The sequence below is a fragment of the Pelophylax lessonae genome, assembly GCF_965119305.1.
Source record: "Pelophylax lessonae genome assembly, chromosome: 3".
Lineage (NCBI taxonomy): Eukaryota > Metazoa > Chordata > Amphibia > Anura > Ranidae > Pelophylax > Pelophylax lessonae.
In genome coordinates, this window is record NC_138770.1 from 370,509,477 (window position 1) to 370,522,030 (window position 12,554).

General features: G+C 45.6%; 1 protein-coding gene across 2 annotated transcripts in view; it reads right to left on the minus strand.

Annotated features, from left to right (window-relative positions):
* Positions 1–12,554, minus strand: part of MDN1 (midasin AAA ATPase 1) — a 902,759-nt gene that overhangs the window by 276,766 nt on the left and 613,439 nt on the right. For both annotated transcript variants that reach the window (XM_082250237.1, XM_082250236.1), the window contains exon 61: positions 3,235–3,622. In XM_082250237.1, the coding sequence (XP_082106363.1) occupies positions 3,235–3,622 (388 nt within the window). The remainder of the gene's footprint in view (positions 1–3,234; positions 3,623–12,554) is intronic.

A 12,554-nucleotide genomic window follows, 5' to 3' on the forward strand; every position in this document is an offset into this window, starting at 1 on the left:
TTCACTCAGTGCCTTATACCTCCTCCTCATTTCTGTTCCCATCCACTCAGTGCCTCATACCTCCTCCTCATTGCTCTACCCCCATCACTTAGTGCCTCATACCTCCTCATTACTGTACCCTTCCAGTCGGTGCCTCATACCCCCTCATTACTATACCCTTCCACTCAGTGCCTCGTACCTCCTCCTCATTACTGTACCCTTCCGCTCTGTGCCTCATACTTCCTCATTACTGTACCCTTCCACTCAGTGCCTCGTACCTCCTCCTCATTACTGTACCCTTCCGCTCTGTGCCTTGTACCTCCTCATTACTGTACCCTTCCACTCGGTACCTCGTACCTCCTCCTCATTACTCTACGCTTCCACTCTGTGCCTCGTACTACCTCCTCATTACTGTACCCTTCCGCTTGGTGCCTTGTACCTCCTCATTACTGTACCCTTCCGCTCTGTGCCTTGTACCTCCGCCTCATTACTGGGCCCCTACACTTGGTGCCTCATACCTCCTCATTACTGTGCCCCTCCACTCATTGCCTCATACCTCCTCCTCATTACTGTGCCCCTCCACTCAGTGCCTCATACCTCCTCACTACTGTACCCCTCCTCTCAGTGCCCCATACCTCCGCCTCTGTACTGTACCCCATCACTCAGTACCTCATACATCCTCATTACTGTACTCCATTCACTCAGTGCCTCATATCACCTCCTCATTACTGTACCCCTCCACTCAGTTCCTCATCTCATCATTGCTGTACCCCTCCATTCAGTGCCTTGTACCTCCTCCTCTGTGCTGTACCCTCAATTCATTGCCCCTTCTCTCAGTGCCTCAATACTGTACCCCTGCACTCGGTGGCGGAGAAGAGCGCGGCTCCGGAGGAAGAGGCCTGTCGGATGATGCCTCTGCCTTCGAGGCATCATCCGACAGGCCTCTTCCTCCGAAGCCGCGCTCTTCACCACCGAGGTGAAGTACTTCTCCTTCCCCAGCTGGATCGGAACGCCAGCCAATCCTGAGGAAGAAGTGAAGTGGGCGGGGATCCGCTCCTGTGTATCACGCCCACCCAGCGCCGGCCGCCCGAAGTCTCTCTGCGTCCCAATGGCTGTCCTGGGGCACATGCGCAGTAGCGAATTTCCACGGACACAGGGAAAGAGGAACGCAGAGACACATGGCTTTTATTAATATAGATGGGGGGGGGTTATAGTATGATGGAGGGAGGGGATTGTAGTGTATGGGGGAGGGGAGGAGATTGTAGTGTGGGGGGGGAGGGAGGGGATTGTAGTGTGGGGGGGAGGGAGGGGATTGTAGTGTGGGGGAGAGAGAGGGGATTGTAGTGTGGGGGAGAGAGAGGGGATTGTAGTGTGGGGGAGAGAGAGGGGATTGTAGTGTGGGGAAAGGGGATTGTAGTGTGGGGAGAGGGGATTGTAGCGTATGGAGGACGGAGGTGATTGTAGCGTATGGGGGGACGGAGGGGATTGTAGCGTATGGGGGGACGGAGGGGATTGTAGCGTATGGGGGGAGATTATAGTGTATGGGGGAGGGGTTCTACAGTGTATGGGGGAGGGAGGGGATTGTAGCATGCGGGGGGGAGGGAGGAGGTTGTAGTGTGGGGGGGGAGGGAGGGGATTGTAGTGTGAGGGGGAGCTAGGGGATTTTAGTGTATGGGGGGAGGGGATTGTAGTGTATGGGGGGATTCTAGTGCATTGGGGAGGGGGATTATAGTGCATGGGGGAGGGAGGGGATTGTAGTGTATGGAGGAGAGAGGGGATTGTAGTGTATGGGGGGAGAGAGAGGGGATTGTAAAGTATGGGGGAGAGAGAGGGGATTGTAGTGTAGGGGGGGAGGGAGGGGATTGTAGTGTATGAGGGAGGGAGGGGATTGTAGTGTATGAGGGAGGGGATTGTAGTGTATGAGGGAGGGAGGGGATTGTAGTGTATGAGGGAGGGAGGGGATTGTAGTGTATGAGGGAGGGAGGGGATTGTAGTGTATGGGGGAGGGATTGTAGTGTATGGGGGAGAGAGGGATTGTAGTGTATGGGGGAGGGAGGGGATTGTAGTGTATAGGGGAGGGGATTGTAGTGTATGGAGGGGATTGTAGTGTATGGGGGGGATTGAACGATAAATGTCGGGTTGGAGATTGGTGTGGGGAAGGGGAGATATGAGGGCAGGAAATCAGAGAGGAGGGGGGAGGGGAGCTCCTCACACACACAGAACAGTGGATCATCCAATAGGAAAAGACCCCCAAATCCACCACCACCTCCCGGGAAAATTGCTGTCACGGGCGAACCCCAAAATTGTACCGCAGGTGGCCAAGACGCTCCCCTACAGCTGATAAAAACTTGCGGTTTCGGGGATGAAAGGGCGCGGAGCAGTGACCCCGAGAACCGGGCCATGATCTAACCGCGAGGTGACCAGGTTTAACATTGGAGTCTATGGCGAGGGGAGGCCCAGTTCTCGGGGGTCACTGCTCCGTGCCCTTTCATCCCCGAAACCCCAAATATTTCTCAGCTGTAGGGGAGCGTCTTGGCCACCTGCGATACAATTTTGGGGTCTCCAGCACTTTTGATTCGCCCGTGACAGCAATTTTCCCGTGGCGGTGTGTGCGTCCCAATGGCTGTCTGTGGGGCACAAGCGCAGTAGTGCAATTCCACGGACACAGGGACACTTGGGTTTTATTAATATAGATTGGCAAAAAATAAGAGCCTGAGAGCTGCTGCAGTATGAGTGAACAAGGTCTTTCCTGCAAGAGCTCTGAGAGTGTACAAAGCTGTACTCGGAGTGTCATAAAACTGTTAGATGTAAATAGCAGATAAGTCCATGAGGTGGGCATGCACCTTTTTGGACTTGACTGATATTATGCAAGCATATTTTACAAGGTGGCAGAATTCCTGGGAACCAGTTTCAAGTCTTGTTAGAATGAAAACAATGCCAATACTGCACTAAAATCTCAGTTATTAGCCCTGTTTGTGTTCTATTTCCTTGGTCTGCATTACATTCTCCCCTTAGGTTATGGAGCCGAGGAGAGCAGTGATGTTCTGTAGCCCAGCAGAAGAAAAGGGCAGGGAAGATAACACTGCTTTGGATTCCATGAGAGGAGTTTGTAAGCTTAAACAAGAAGTTAGAAGTATGCTGCATTTCTAGTAGGATCAACGGGTATATTTGTGTACTTGCAGCATTTATAGAAAGGTACAGCTTTTTTTTTTTTCTTATGTCCACACATCCACTTAAATTTTTCTTCTTACTCACCTCCTCTTCTGCATATTGCAATCTGTATTTCCTCTTAATTGCTGGGTCAAATGTAGTTTGTGGCAGCCATAGGTGAATCTGTAGCAAGCCCAAGTTAATCCACAAGGATCCTCGATGGGCTGCCTCAGCGGCCCGAACTGAATCATCAACATCGGCATAAAACTGCTGCAAGGAGGTCAACAAAAGTTTAATGATGTTTCCAGGCAACTTTTCCTGGCTGGACCAGTCTCCAAGTATGTCCTGGATGTAATGATATGCAGAGAGATCTTTTGAGGGAAGATGGTCACAATACTGTAAAAACTCTTCTTGGATAGTGGAGGGCACAAGGTCCTTCAAAGCAACAAAGTGGTGATATAATAAAAGACCTTGAAGTCTAGAATCTGTGTTCCTGTGAACAAAAACATATACAAAATTTGACAATTGTATTCATCTGTGTGTTATTTCACTTTTTTTTCCTGTTGAAACTTAAAGGCACAGTTGGAATTTGGAAAATGTCAAATAGACCAGCAATGTTAAAAAAAAAAAAAATAAAAGCACATTTATCAAAATGTTTGCATTCAGGACTTCAGGGCATTGACACATTGGGGGAAATGTTTACAGGAGGAGGGGGATATGGCAATGTAACCCTGTTTCATGTTACACCCCAAATATTGATATAGCATGAAACAAGGTCTATAAAGTGGACTACACCTTTAAACCTTTTTGTTTTTATGAAAATCCAGACTGAGTGTGATGCAATGGCTGGCATTACTGTATTAAAAAAAATACCATTTTAAAGCTAACAAGCATGCATCCAATAAAGTCTGCAAGCAAAAAAAAAAAGTTGAAGCCAGGAGATCAATATGACAGACAGCTACCACTAGTATATATCAATTTTCTTAGCTTTTTTTTACCTTTGAATCAAAGTCTTAAAGTGTGTCAATGCCCAAACTTTGCATGCTAAATAATTTAGCCATTCTTAAAGAGGAAGTAAACCCTTGGCAAAAAAATTAGATTGAAAAAAACCTGTAAAGATGAGCTAGTATGCATCGCATACTAGCTCATTATGAAATACCTTAAAATGAAGCCCCCGCAGTGCCGCCCGCTCAGCTTCCTTGTTCGCGTCCTCCCGCCTTCTGATTGTCATGCGCGCGGGAGCCGCCGTTCACGGCACAGGGATCTGAAGGAACGGCACCGGGTGGTCGTTCCTTCAGAGTGAATGCGCCGATGACGTCATCGGCTGCATGCACTGTAAATATCTCCTAAACGGTGCAAGTTTAGGAGATATTTACAGCACCTATAGGTAAGCCTTAATATAGGCTTACCTATAGGTAAATGTCAACAAAGTGGGTTTTCAACTACTTTAAAAAGTAGTGAATAAACACACCTTTATTCACCAACTGTAGGCAGTGTGGGGAAATGTATATTTAAAAGTGACCACAGAGGCACTGAAATCTCAGCCGTTTTTCTATGGAGAGCAAAATGTTGGCAGCCTGCTAGCCCTTGAACGTAAACACCAGATGCCTATAAGCTGTTAGAAACTGGCAGAGACTTCGGAGGGACCTCTAGATCCAAGATGATTTCTGCATCACTCCTAATGGAGTGGAAATAAAACGCGCTGCATGCCTGGCATTTGGCAGGAAAATCTTGCAGGTAGTGGTCCCATCCTAAGGTAGACCTGTGGTTACTTTATCCTCTCGTGTATTGCCATCCTGGAAGGTGAGAAGAGAAAAACCGTCCGTTAGACTTACCGGTAACGGTATTTCTATGAACCCTTCCAGGACGGCAGGCCTACTTCCTGCCCTGTTAAAAGGATGAGGAAAGAATCTAAACAATAGGTGGTAAGTACCCAATATACGCAATTCTGCACAGGAGAGCCTGCAGGGACAACAAGTGGAGGGACCACCATGCTGTGTCCAACTTCCTTGTGCCACAAGAGGCGACCTGTGAGAAACCCAAAAGGTGTGCAGGTAGAGTGCGGCTCTCACCGGTGTTCCTGAACCTGCCTCACAGGAGTACCATCCGGCTCTCTAGGTCTTTTGGTCAGAGAAAAACAACAAATGTTTCACTGTAGGAGAAACACAATCAATACTGAGGGACAAGGGGAAGGGTGGGCCTTTTAACCGCTGTGAACTGATTGTTTTCTGTAGGGTGGAGCCTCTCATCTCTTATGTGTTGCCATCCTGGAAGGTGAGATTTGAATTTTATTTCCCCAGAATTGTTGCTCTTTTTTGTTTATAGCGCAAAATAAAAAAAACAAAACAAAACAAAAAAAAAAAAAAAAATCGAACAGGTGATCACATACGACCAAAAGAAAGTTCTATTTGTGGGGAAAGCAAGGATATAAATTTTATTCACGTACAGTGTCGCACGAATACGCAATTTACCGTTAAAGTAACGCAATGCCGAATCGCAAAAAATGGCCTGGTCATTAAGGGGGCAAATCCTTCCAGCCCAGAAGTGGTTAAGAAAAAAAAAAAATAGAGAGGGACCGAGGCCTCAACACCACCTCATCCTGAAGGACCAGTAAATGTAATGTAGTAGAGCGCAGCCACCGCAGATACCTTGAAAGGCGAAATGACAACCAAAAAGACAAACTTGTGCGTACTGAGTGACACGAGAGTCTCCCAAAGAGGCTCAAAAGAACAAAGTTGTAAAACTGATGAGTCAAAATTAAAGTCCTACAGAGACAAAAAGGGGCACACAAGTGAAGCCTAAAAATTATTGGATTTTTGTATTTACCGTAAAATCCATTTCTCGGAGTTCATTGACGGACACAGCGCTCCATATTCGGAACCATAGGGTTATATTGCCTCCTACAGGAGTAAGACGCTAGGCAGAAAGAAAAGACTTAAGCTACGCCTATGGGCAGTCCTAACTGAAATACATCCCCCTCTCTGCTATAGGCCTTCAGTTTAGTAACAAGCAGTGTCAGAAGTATTAAAACTTCAAAGAGGGGTGGTTGCTGTGTCCATCAAAGAACTCAGAGAAATGGATTTTACGGTAAGTACCAAAAAAACATTTTCTCTTTCATTCATTGACGGGCACAGCGCTCCATATTCAGAACCATAGGGACGTCCCCCAAGTAGTGCCAAACATGAGGGGTGGGACAACAAAAAAAATCCCAAGGCTAAACACAAGAGTCAACCAGGTAACAGGAGCTCAACCAAAAACAACTAGAGCCAAACCTGAACAATACAACCCCAAAGAGGAAACAGACCCTCTAAACAGCAGCCTGCAAAACCTTGCGGCCAAAGGAAGCATCTGAAGATTCCAACACATTCACTTTGTATAATCTAGTAAAAGTGTGCACCGACGACCAAGTGGCCACCTTGCAAACCTGCGCCACTGACACCTGATGACCGAAGGCGTAAGAAGCACTAAGCTAAGCTCCAGAGGAGAGTGAGCCATTACAGGGAAAGGAGGAACCTAACCCTTCATCGAATATGTCTGAGTCACCGTCTGTCTGATGGATCTGGAAATGGTCGCAGAAGAAGCGGACAGCCCTTTTCTTGGCCTGTCCGTGATCAGAAACAGTGAGTCTGACCTCTTAAAAGACTCTGTGGCTGCTAGATACACCCGGATCGCTCGAACCACATCCAAGGCATGCAACGCAAATTCCTTGGGTTGAGTGGGCCTGGGACACAGGCAAAGCAACACAATGTCTTAATTCATATGGAAATCAGAGACCACCTTATGTAGGAACGACGGGCGTGGATGAAGAAACACCTTATCTTTGTGGACCACCAGATAGGGGGTATGACAAGATGATGCCGCCAGTTCCGACACTCTGCGAGCAGAGGTAATAGCCACCAAAAAAGCTACCTTCTGAAATAGCGTAAGCAGGGGAATCTCCTGAATATTTTCAAAGGGAGGCTTTTGGAAAACAGAGTACCAAGTTCAAATCCCATGGTGGTAAAGGAGACCGTACCAGTGGAGACAGGTGTCAAACCCTTTCAATAAAAGTATGCACCAATGAATGCGTGGCTAGGGGTCACTGAAAAAAGACCGCCAAGGCAGACACCTGTCCCTTGATGGTACTCCAGGCCAATTTCTGCTCAACACCTCATTGAAGAAAACTCTGAGCCACCAAAAAGGAATGAGGGAGAACACCAAATAGACTGTACGCTTTCCACGTACGATGGTAATTCTTTCTAGGAGGTAGACTCCCTATCCTTAATCAGTGTCAGGATCACCGACCCAGGCAATCCCCTATTCTTCAGCACCTGGCTTTCAACAGCCAATCGGTCTGTATCAGGTGTCGGGTTCGGAGAGAGGAGAGTGGAGAGAGATTGGGAACATCTGAGGATCAGTTGCTCGAGTCTATTGTCGGACCCCCAACCATTTAATATCATACAAGCGTGGTTGATCTAAAGATCTGGTAAGAGGCGACCCCTACTGGTTCCTTTTCGGTACTGAATCTTGGTGTCTTATTGGAATCTGATTTTCACACACTTTGATTTCGTTCACATGGTAAGAGGCTCATCTAGCTGGTGATGGTTCTACACCTATCTTTCATCATTGTTTTTTTCACTTTGGCACATATATTATTGTCGTCTGGTAAGAGGCAACTTCAGCTGGAATTTATTAATTGGTTTATATACACCTACCCTTATTTATATTTGGTAAGGGGTATTTAACACATACTAATTTCTTTAATTTACACTTGTCCACTGATAATAGAGATCTTTGGTGGTGGTCTAATTTATATACACGATATCCTCAAGTCACATTGGTGATATTTACCTAGTTGTTGGGTTTTACGCTATTGCGTATTTTACATTTCTTTCATGATCCAATGACCATTGAGTCTACCGCTCACGTGGGCCTGGATCTTCTATCAAGGTGACAAGAAACATAGAGCATCTGCTTTTCTCTTACCTGAATCTGGTAAGCCTATACCCTTAAGGGAGTCTGGTCCAGGATTACATCTAGGATTTTGTCATCATCATTTATTATTGGGACTTTATGGACTTTACATCTCCATTTATCACACTTAGCGCAACCTAATTTACAAATATTCTACAGGGTGTGGTCACACTTGAAGTTGCTGCTGTTCAAAATTATTTTCTTTAAGCGCGGTTAATCCCCCTCTATATACTAATCGGTCTGTAAAAGCAGGATGTAAGGTTGGCCCTTGGGACAGCAGGGCCCCCCTGAGAAGCAGTCTCCTAGGGATGTCGGGGAACAATCACACCAGGTTAGTGTACCAAGACCGGCAAGGCCAGTCCGGGGCCACTAGAATGACCGGAATCTCTTTGGCCTCGATCCTGCACAGAAGCAGCTTGAGAGGAAGGAAAGCAAAAATCAGACGATACCGGCCCCAGGGGCCACAAGAGCATCTGTGGGATCCCGCGACCTTGCCACAAACCTTGGTTCCTTTCTGTTGAACTGAGAGGCGGTTGAGAGACAACCAACATAAAGGGGGGGTCTGGGGGGGAAAGGTGGGGAACCGGCAGGTCCAAACCTTCCCAGAAGAGGGTGCCCGCGTCCACCCCAAACCACATCCAGGGGGAGGAGAGGGGGGACATGTACTCACCATACCAGGAACCAGGCAGGCACCACTCCAGATAGAACCTCCTTACTACTGAAATGGGGAGCTGTTGGCAAGGAGGAATGCTGCAACTCAGGCCAAGATTCGGTCGTACGAGACCTCGCAAAGCGTTTAACTCGCAGGCCAGCCCCTAGCCAGTGAGGCTATGTCGCAACCAACCTGTGCAGGGCTCTGGTCTGTGTGCACTTGCTGGCCAGACTGGGAGGGCACTGGATCTAGAAATCAAGGCCGTCGCCCAGTCTGGCAGTTGATTGAAAATCTCATAGGAAAGAAAACAGGAGAATAAAAGCCATTAAAAAAAAGAAAAAATTGCCAGGACCAAAGATTCCGGTAGTGAACAAGGTCCTGACGAAATAGGCAGAAAAAAAAAAAAAAGAGGACCTATAGCAGAGAGGGATGTATACCACCTAGGACTGCCCATAGGCATAGCCAAGGCTTTTTTTCTGCCTAGTCTCCTACTCCTGTAGGGGGCAAATCTAACCCTATGGTTCCTAATTTGGAGCGCTGCGTCCGTCAATGAAAGAAAGAGAAAAGGCTTTAGAAAAGGAATGAGATGAAATAGGTCTCTAAACAAGATGGGAAAAGGACAATATCTGCCCCTTGATGCCAGCAAAATCCTGGAAAACCTGGAGGATCCTAACAGCCATCCCTTTGATTGAACGATTCAAAGCTTGCTTGACCTTTCTGATAATTCAGGGGTCTGCTTGTGAGGTGAGAGGCTCATCTATATGGTGAAGCATTTGCATTGTGAAGCACTTTATGATCTACATCCAAGCACCTTTCCAGTTCACGGGTTCTCTTGCATGGACTCTTATGGATGATTATATGTGAATGTTATTGCATTTTATTTTATCTGAGTTGAGGTCCCTTTCTACCACATTCAGCCGCTGATGCCTGAGAAAGGCCACCTGCTAAATGGGAATGAGAATGGCAGAGAAGGCAGTAAACAAAGTTCTGGACAAAACAGACCAGTGTTGGAGAGCCAGGCAAAATTGCTCAATGTTCCAGGATGTTGATGGGCAATTTTGGCTCATAAAGGACGACGTTACCTGAACCACGAGGTTCCTGAGAACTCCTCCCAAGTATGAGAGGTTGGCATCTGTCGTCAAGACCTTCGAAATCATTGGAGATCACCCAGTATTCGGCATTTGTGTAGATACTGCATGGGGTGAAACTGGGCACTGGAGAACGAATTGAAGGCAGCTACCATCTCCCACAACAACCTCATGCAGGCCCAAAACAAGAACTTTTCATCTACTTCGGGAACTCCAGCTTGGCTAAAAGACAAGCAATTCACCTGTGGAAGCAGTACTTTTCTCTGTGATATGTCAAGGACTAAGCAAAAATTTCAGAAGTTGTTTCAGAACCGAGGCTGACTTCTGAGGATTCCGCACACAACCAAAACTTTTTTCGGACCCTGAACTGTTTTATTGGACAATTGAATACAACTTCTGAGCTGAAAACTTCCTGAGAAACAGGTTATACAGGTGCCAAACTATGGGGATACCTCCATTATGGGGGTCCTCCACATCCCCTGAATCAGAGGAAATGCCTTGGCAAACACTCTTGGGCTGTGCACAGGCCAAAGAGCAATGTCAAAAATCAGTAGTACTGATACTTTACAGCAAATTGCAGAAACGGTTTGTGAGGCTGGAAAATGAGAACCTGTCTTGCCTCACTATTGACACCTGGAAGGCCCCTACTGACCGGGTAGACACTATCTTGAATTTTTGTACCTTCAGTACCTTCAACAACTTGAGACACTTGAGGTCCAGAAATGGCAGGATGTTGCCATTTGGCTTGGGAGCCCTTAATAGGCTGTAATAGAAGCTGTGGGATCTAGCCCCCTCTAACATGACCTCCTAGGGCACGAGCCTTACCAGAGCTGCAAAGAAAACTAATCTTGTGGCTCTAAAGAGACGCTGGAGTGAAAAGCATGGAGGGGGAAAGCAGTGAAACTCCAACTTGTAACCTCTGGACACCACACTGTAGACCCAAGTCTGTGACTTAGAGTCCAGACAATTGTATGAGGATGGAATCGCACTGGAAAAGCAGCTCTATGTTTAAGTCCATGATGGGTGGAATGCAATGGCAAACATGGCTTGAGGGGGGACGAAGGTAAAGCCTTACTTTTACAAATAGATATAATAATATTCAAGCCAACATATCAGACCAGCCGTTAGATGGTTACAGTGTGTAATGAACATAGCAAAATATAAAAATTAATTAAAAAGGAAACTTATGCATAAAGATTATGCAAGCATAACATCCCAGGTAACATAAAAATAAAAAAAGCCCAAAAATAGCCTAGGGGGTCATATGATACCTGCAAACAAGAATGTCCATGCATAGAACCGAACATATCTAAAACAAAGCTTTTGTAGTCGAGTCTCCCTATTGGGGTTAATGCAATGTATGGAAAAATAAAAATATAGAAAAGCAAAATGTTATCGATATAAACATCCCAACTAGGACAATACCTGGTGGCCTGATAGACACATGCATTTAATGCATAAGGCGTAATGGACAGAAAAAAAAAGAAAGGAAAATAATGAAAAGGGAGGGAAACCTGATGGGAGAAAAGAGAACGAGGAGAAAAGAAAAGAAAAAAAAAAAAAAAGAAGAAACCACGGGGTGTTCGCCGAAAGAGTTAAATCGAGAGAATTGTACTCTCAAACCGAAAGGGCTGGGTATACATAATCCACGGTTGCCAAACTCTAAGGAGTTTGACATGCGTGTCAGAGAGGATGGCTGTCAACTTCTCGTTCACCAGGATATTGTTCATACAGTTTATGACTGCCTCGAAGCTAAGCGCATGGGTTTTCCATGCCCTCACAAAGGTTAGTTTGGTTGCAAGTAAAGAGATTTAGAACCAATTGTCTTTCCAGGCGCAGCAATCCGACAATTGGTTTGCCAAGGAAGGCTTCATAGGGGTCCCTTTTGAGTTGAACATTAAATAAGTTACAGAGAAGGGTATGGACTGACCCATAACCTGCATGCTTTTGGGCATGACCACCAAATATGTGCTATAGAATCTACCTGTGAACATCCCCGAAAGCAGAGGGGAGAGTAAGTTGGGATAAAATGAGCCAGTCTAGCTGGCATATAACACCACCTCTAAAACACTTTATAGGCGTTCTCTAATTATAAGAACATTTCTCGAACACTTGGAAAGCGCTATAGTCATAATCTGCCAGTACTCCAGATCAGAGATGTATAGTAACTAAGTAGAACTACTTCACTACTGTACTTAAGTACCGAAAGGCGGTATCTGTACTTTCCTAGAGTAGAATTTTTTTCTCCTACTTCCACACTTCACTACATTTTTTCAATGATTTCAATACTTCTACTCCGATATTTTTTTTTTTTGTGCTGCATAGTTACTCGTTACTATTATAAAAATTACCACTGCCAGAACGGTAGATGGCAGGTTTCATGAAGATCAAAACGTGTATTATCAGTGCATACGAAAATAAATACTACTGTATGCATAAATAAAAGCTGCATTTGAAATAAAAACAATATGATGTTCAAACTTTTGACTTCTTTAATATCTACATAACACAGTACTTGTACTTTTACTTTCAGTACTTGAGTAGCAATTTTTTTCAAAACTACTGGTACTTTTACTTTCGGTACTTGAGTAGCAACATTTTTAAAAAAACTACTTGCAATACTTAAGTACAAAAAATGTTGAATACTTTAGTACTTTTACTCAAGTCACTTTTTGATCGAGCACTTGTACTTTTACTCAAGTATGGGTTTCGAGTACTTTATACAACTCTGC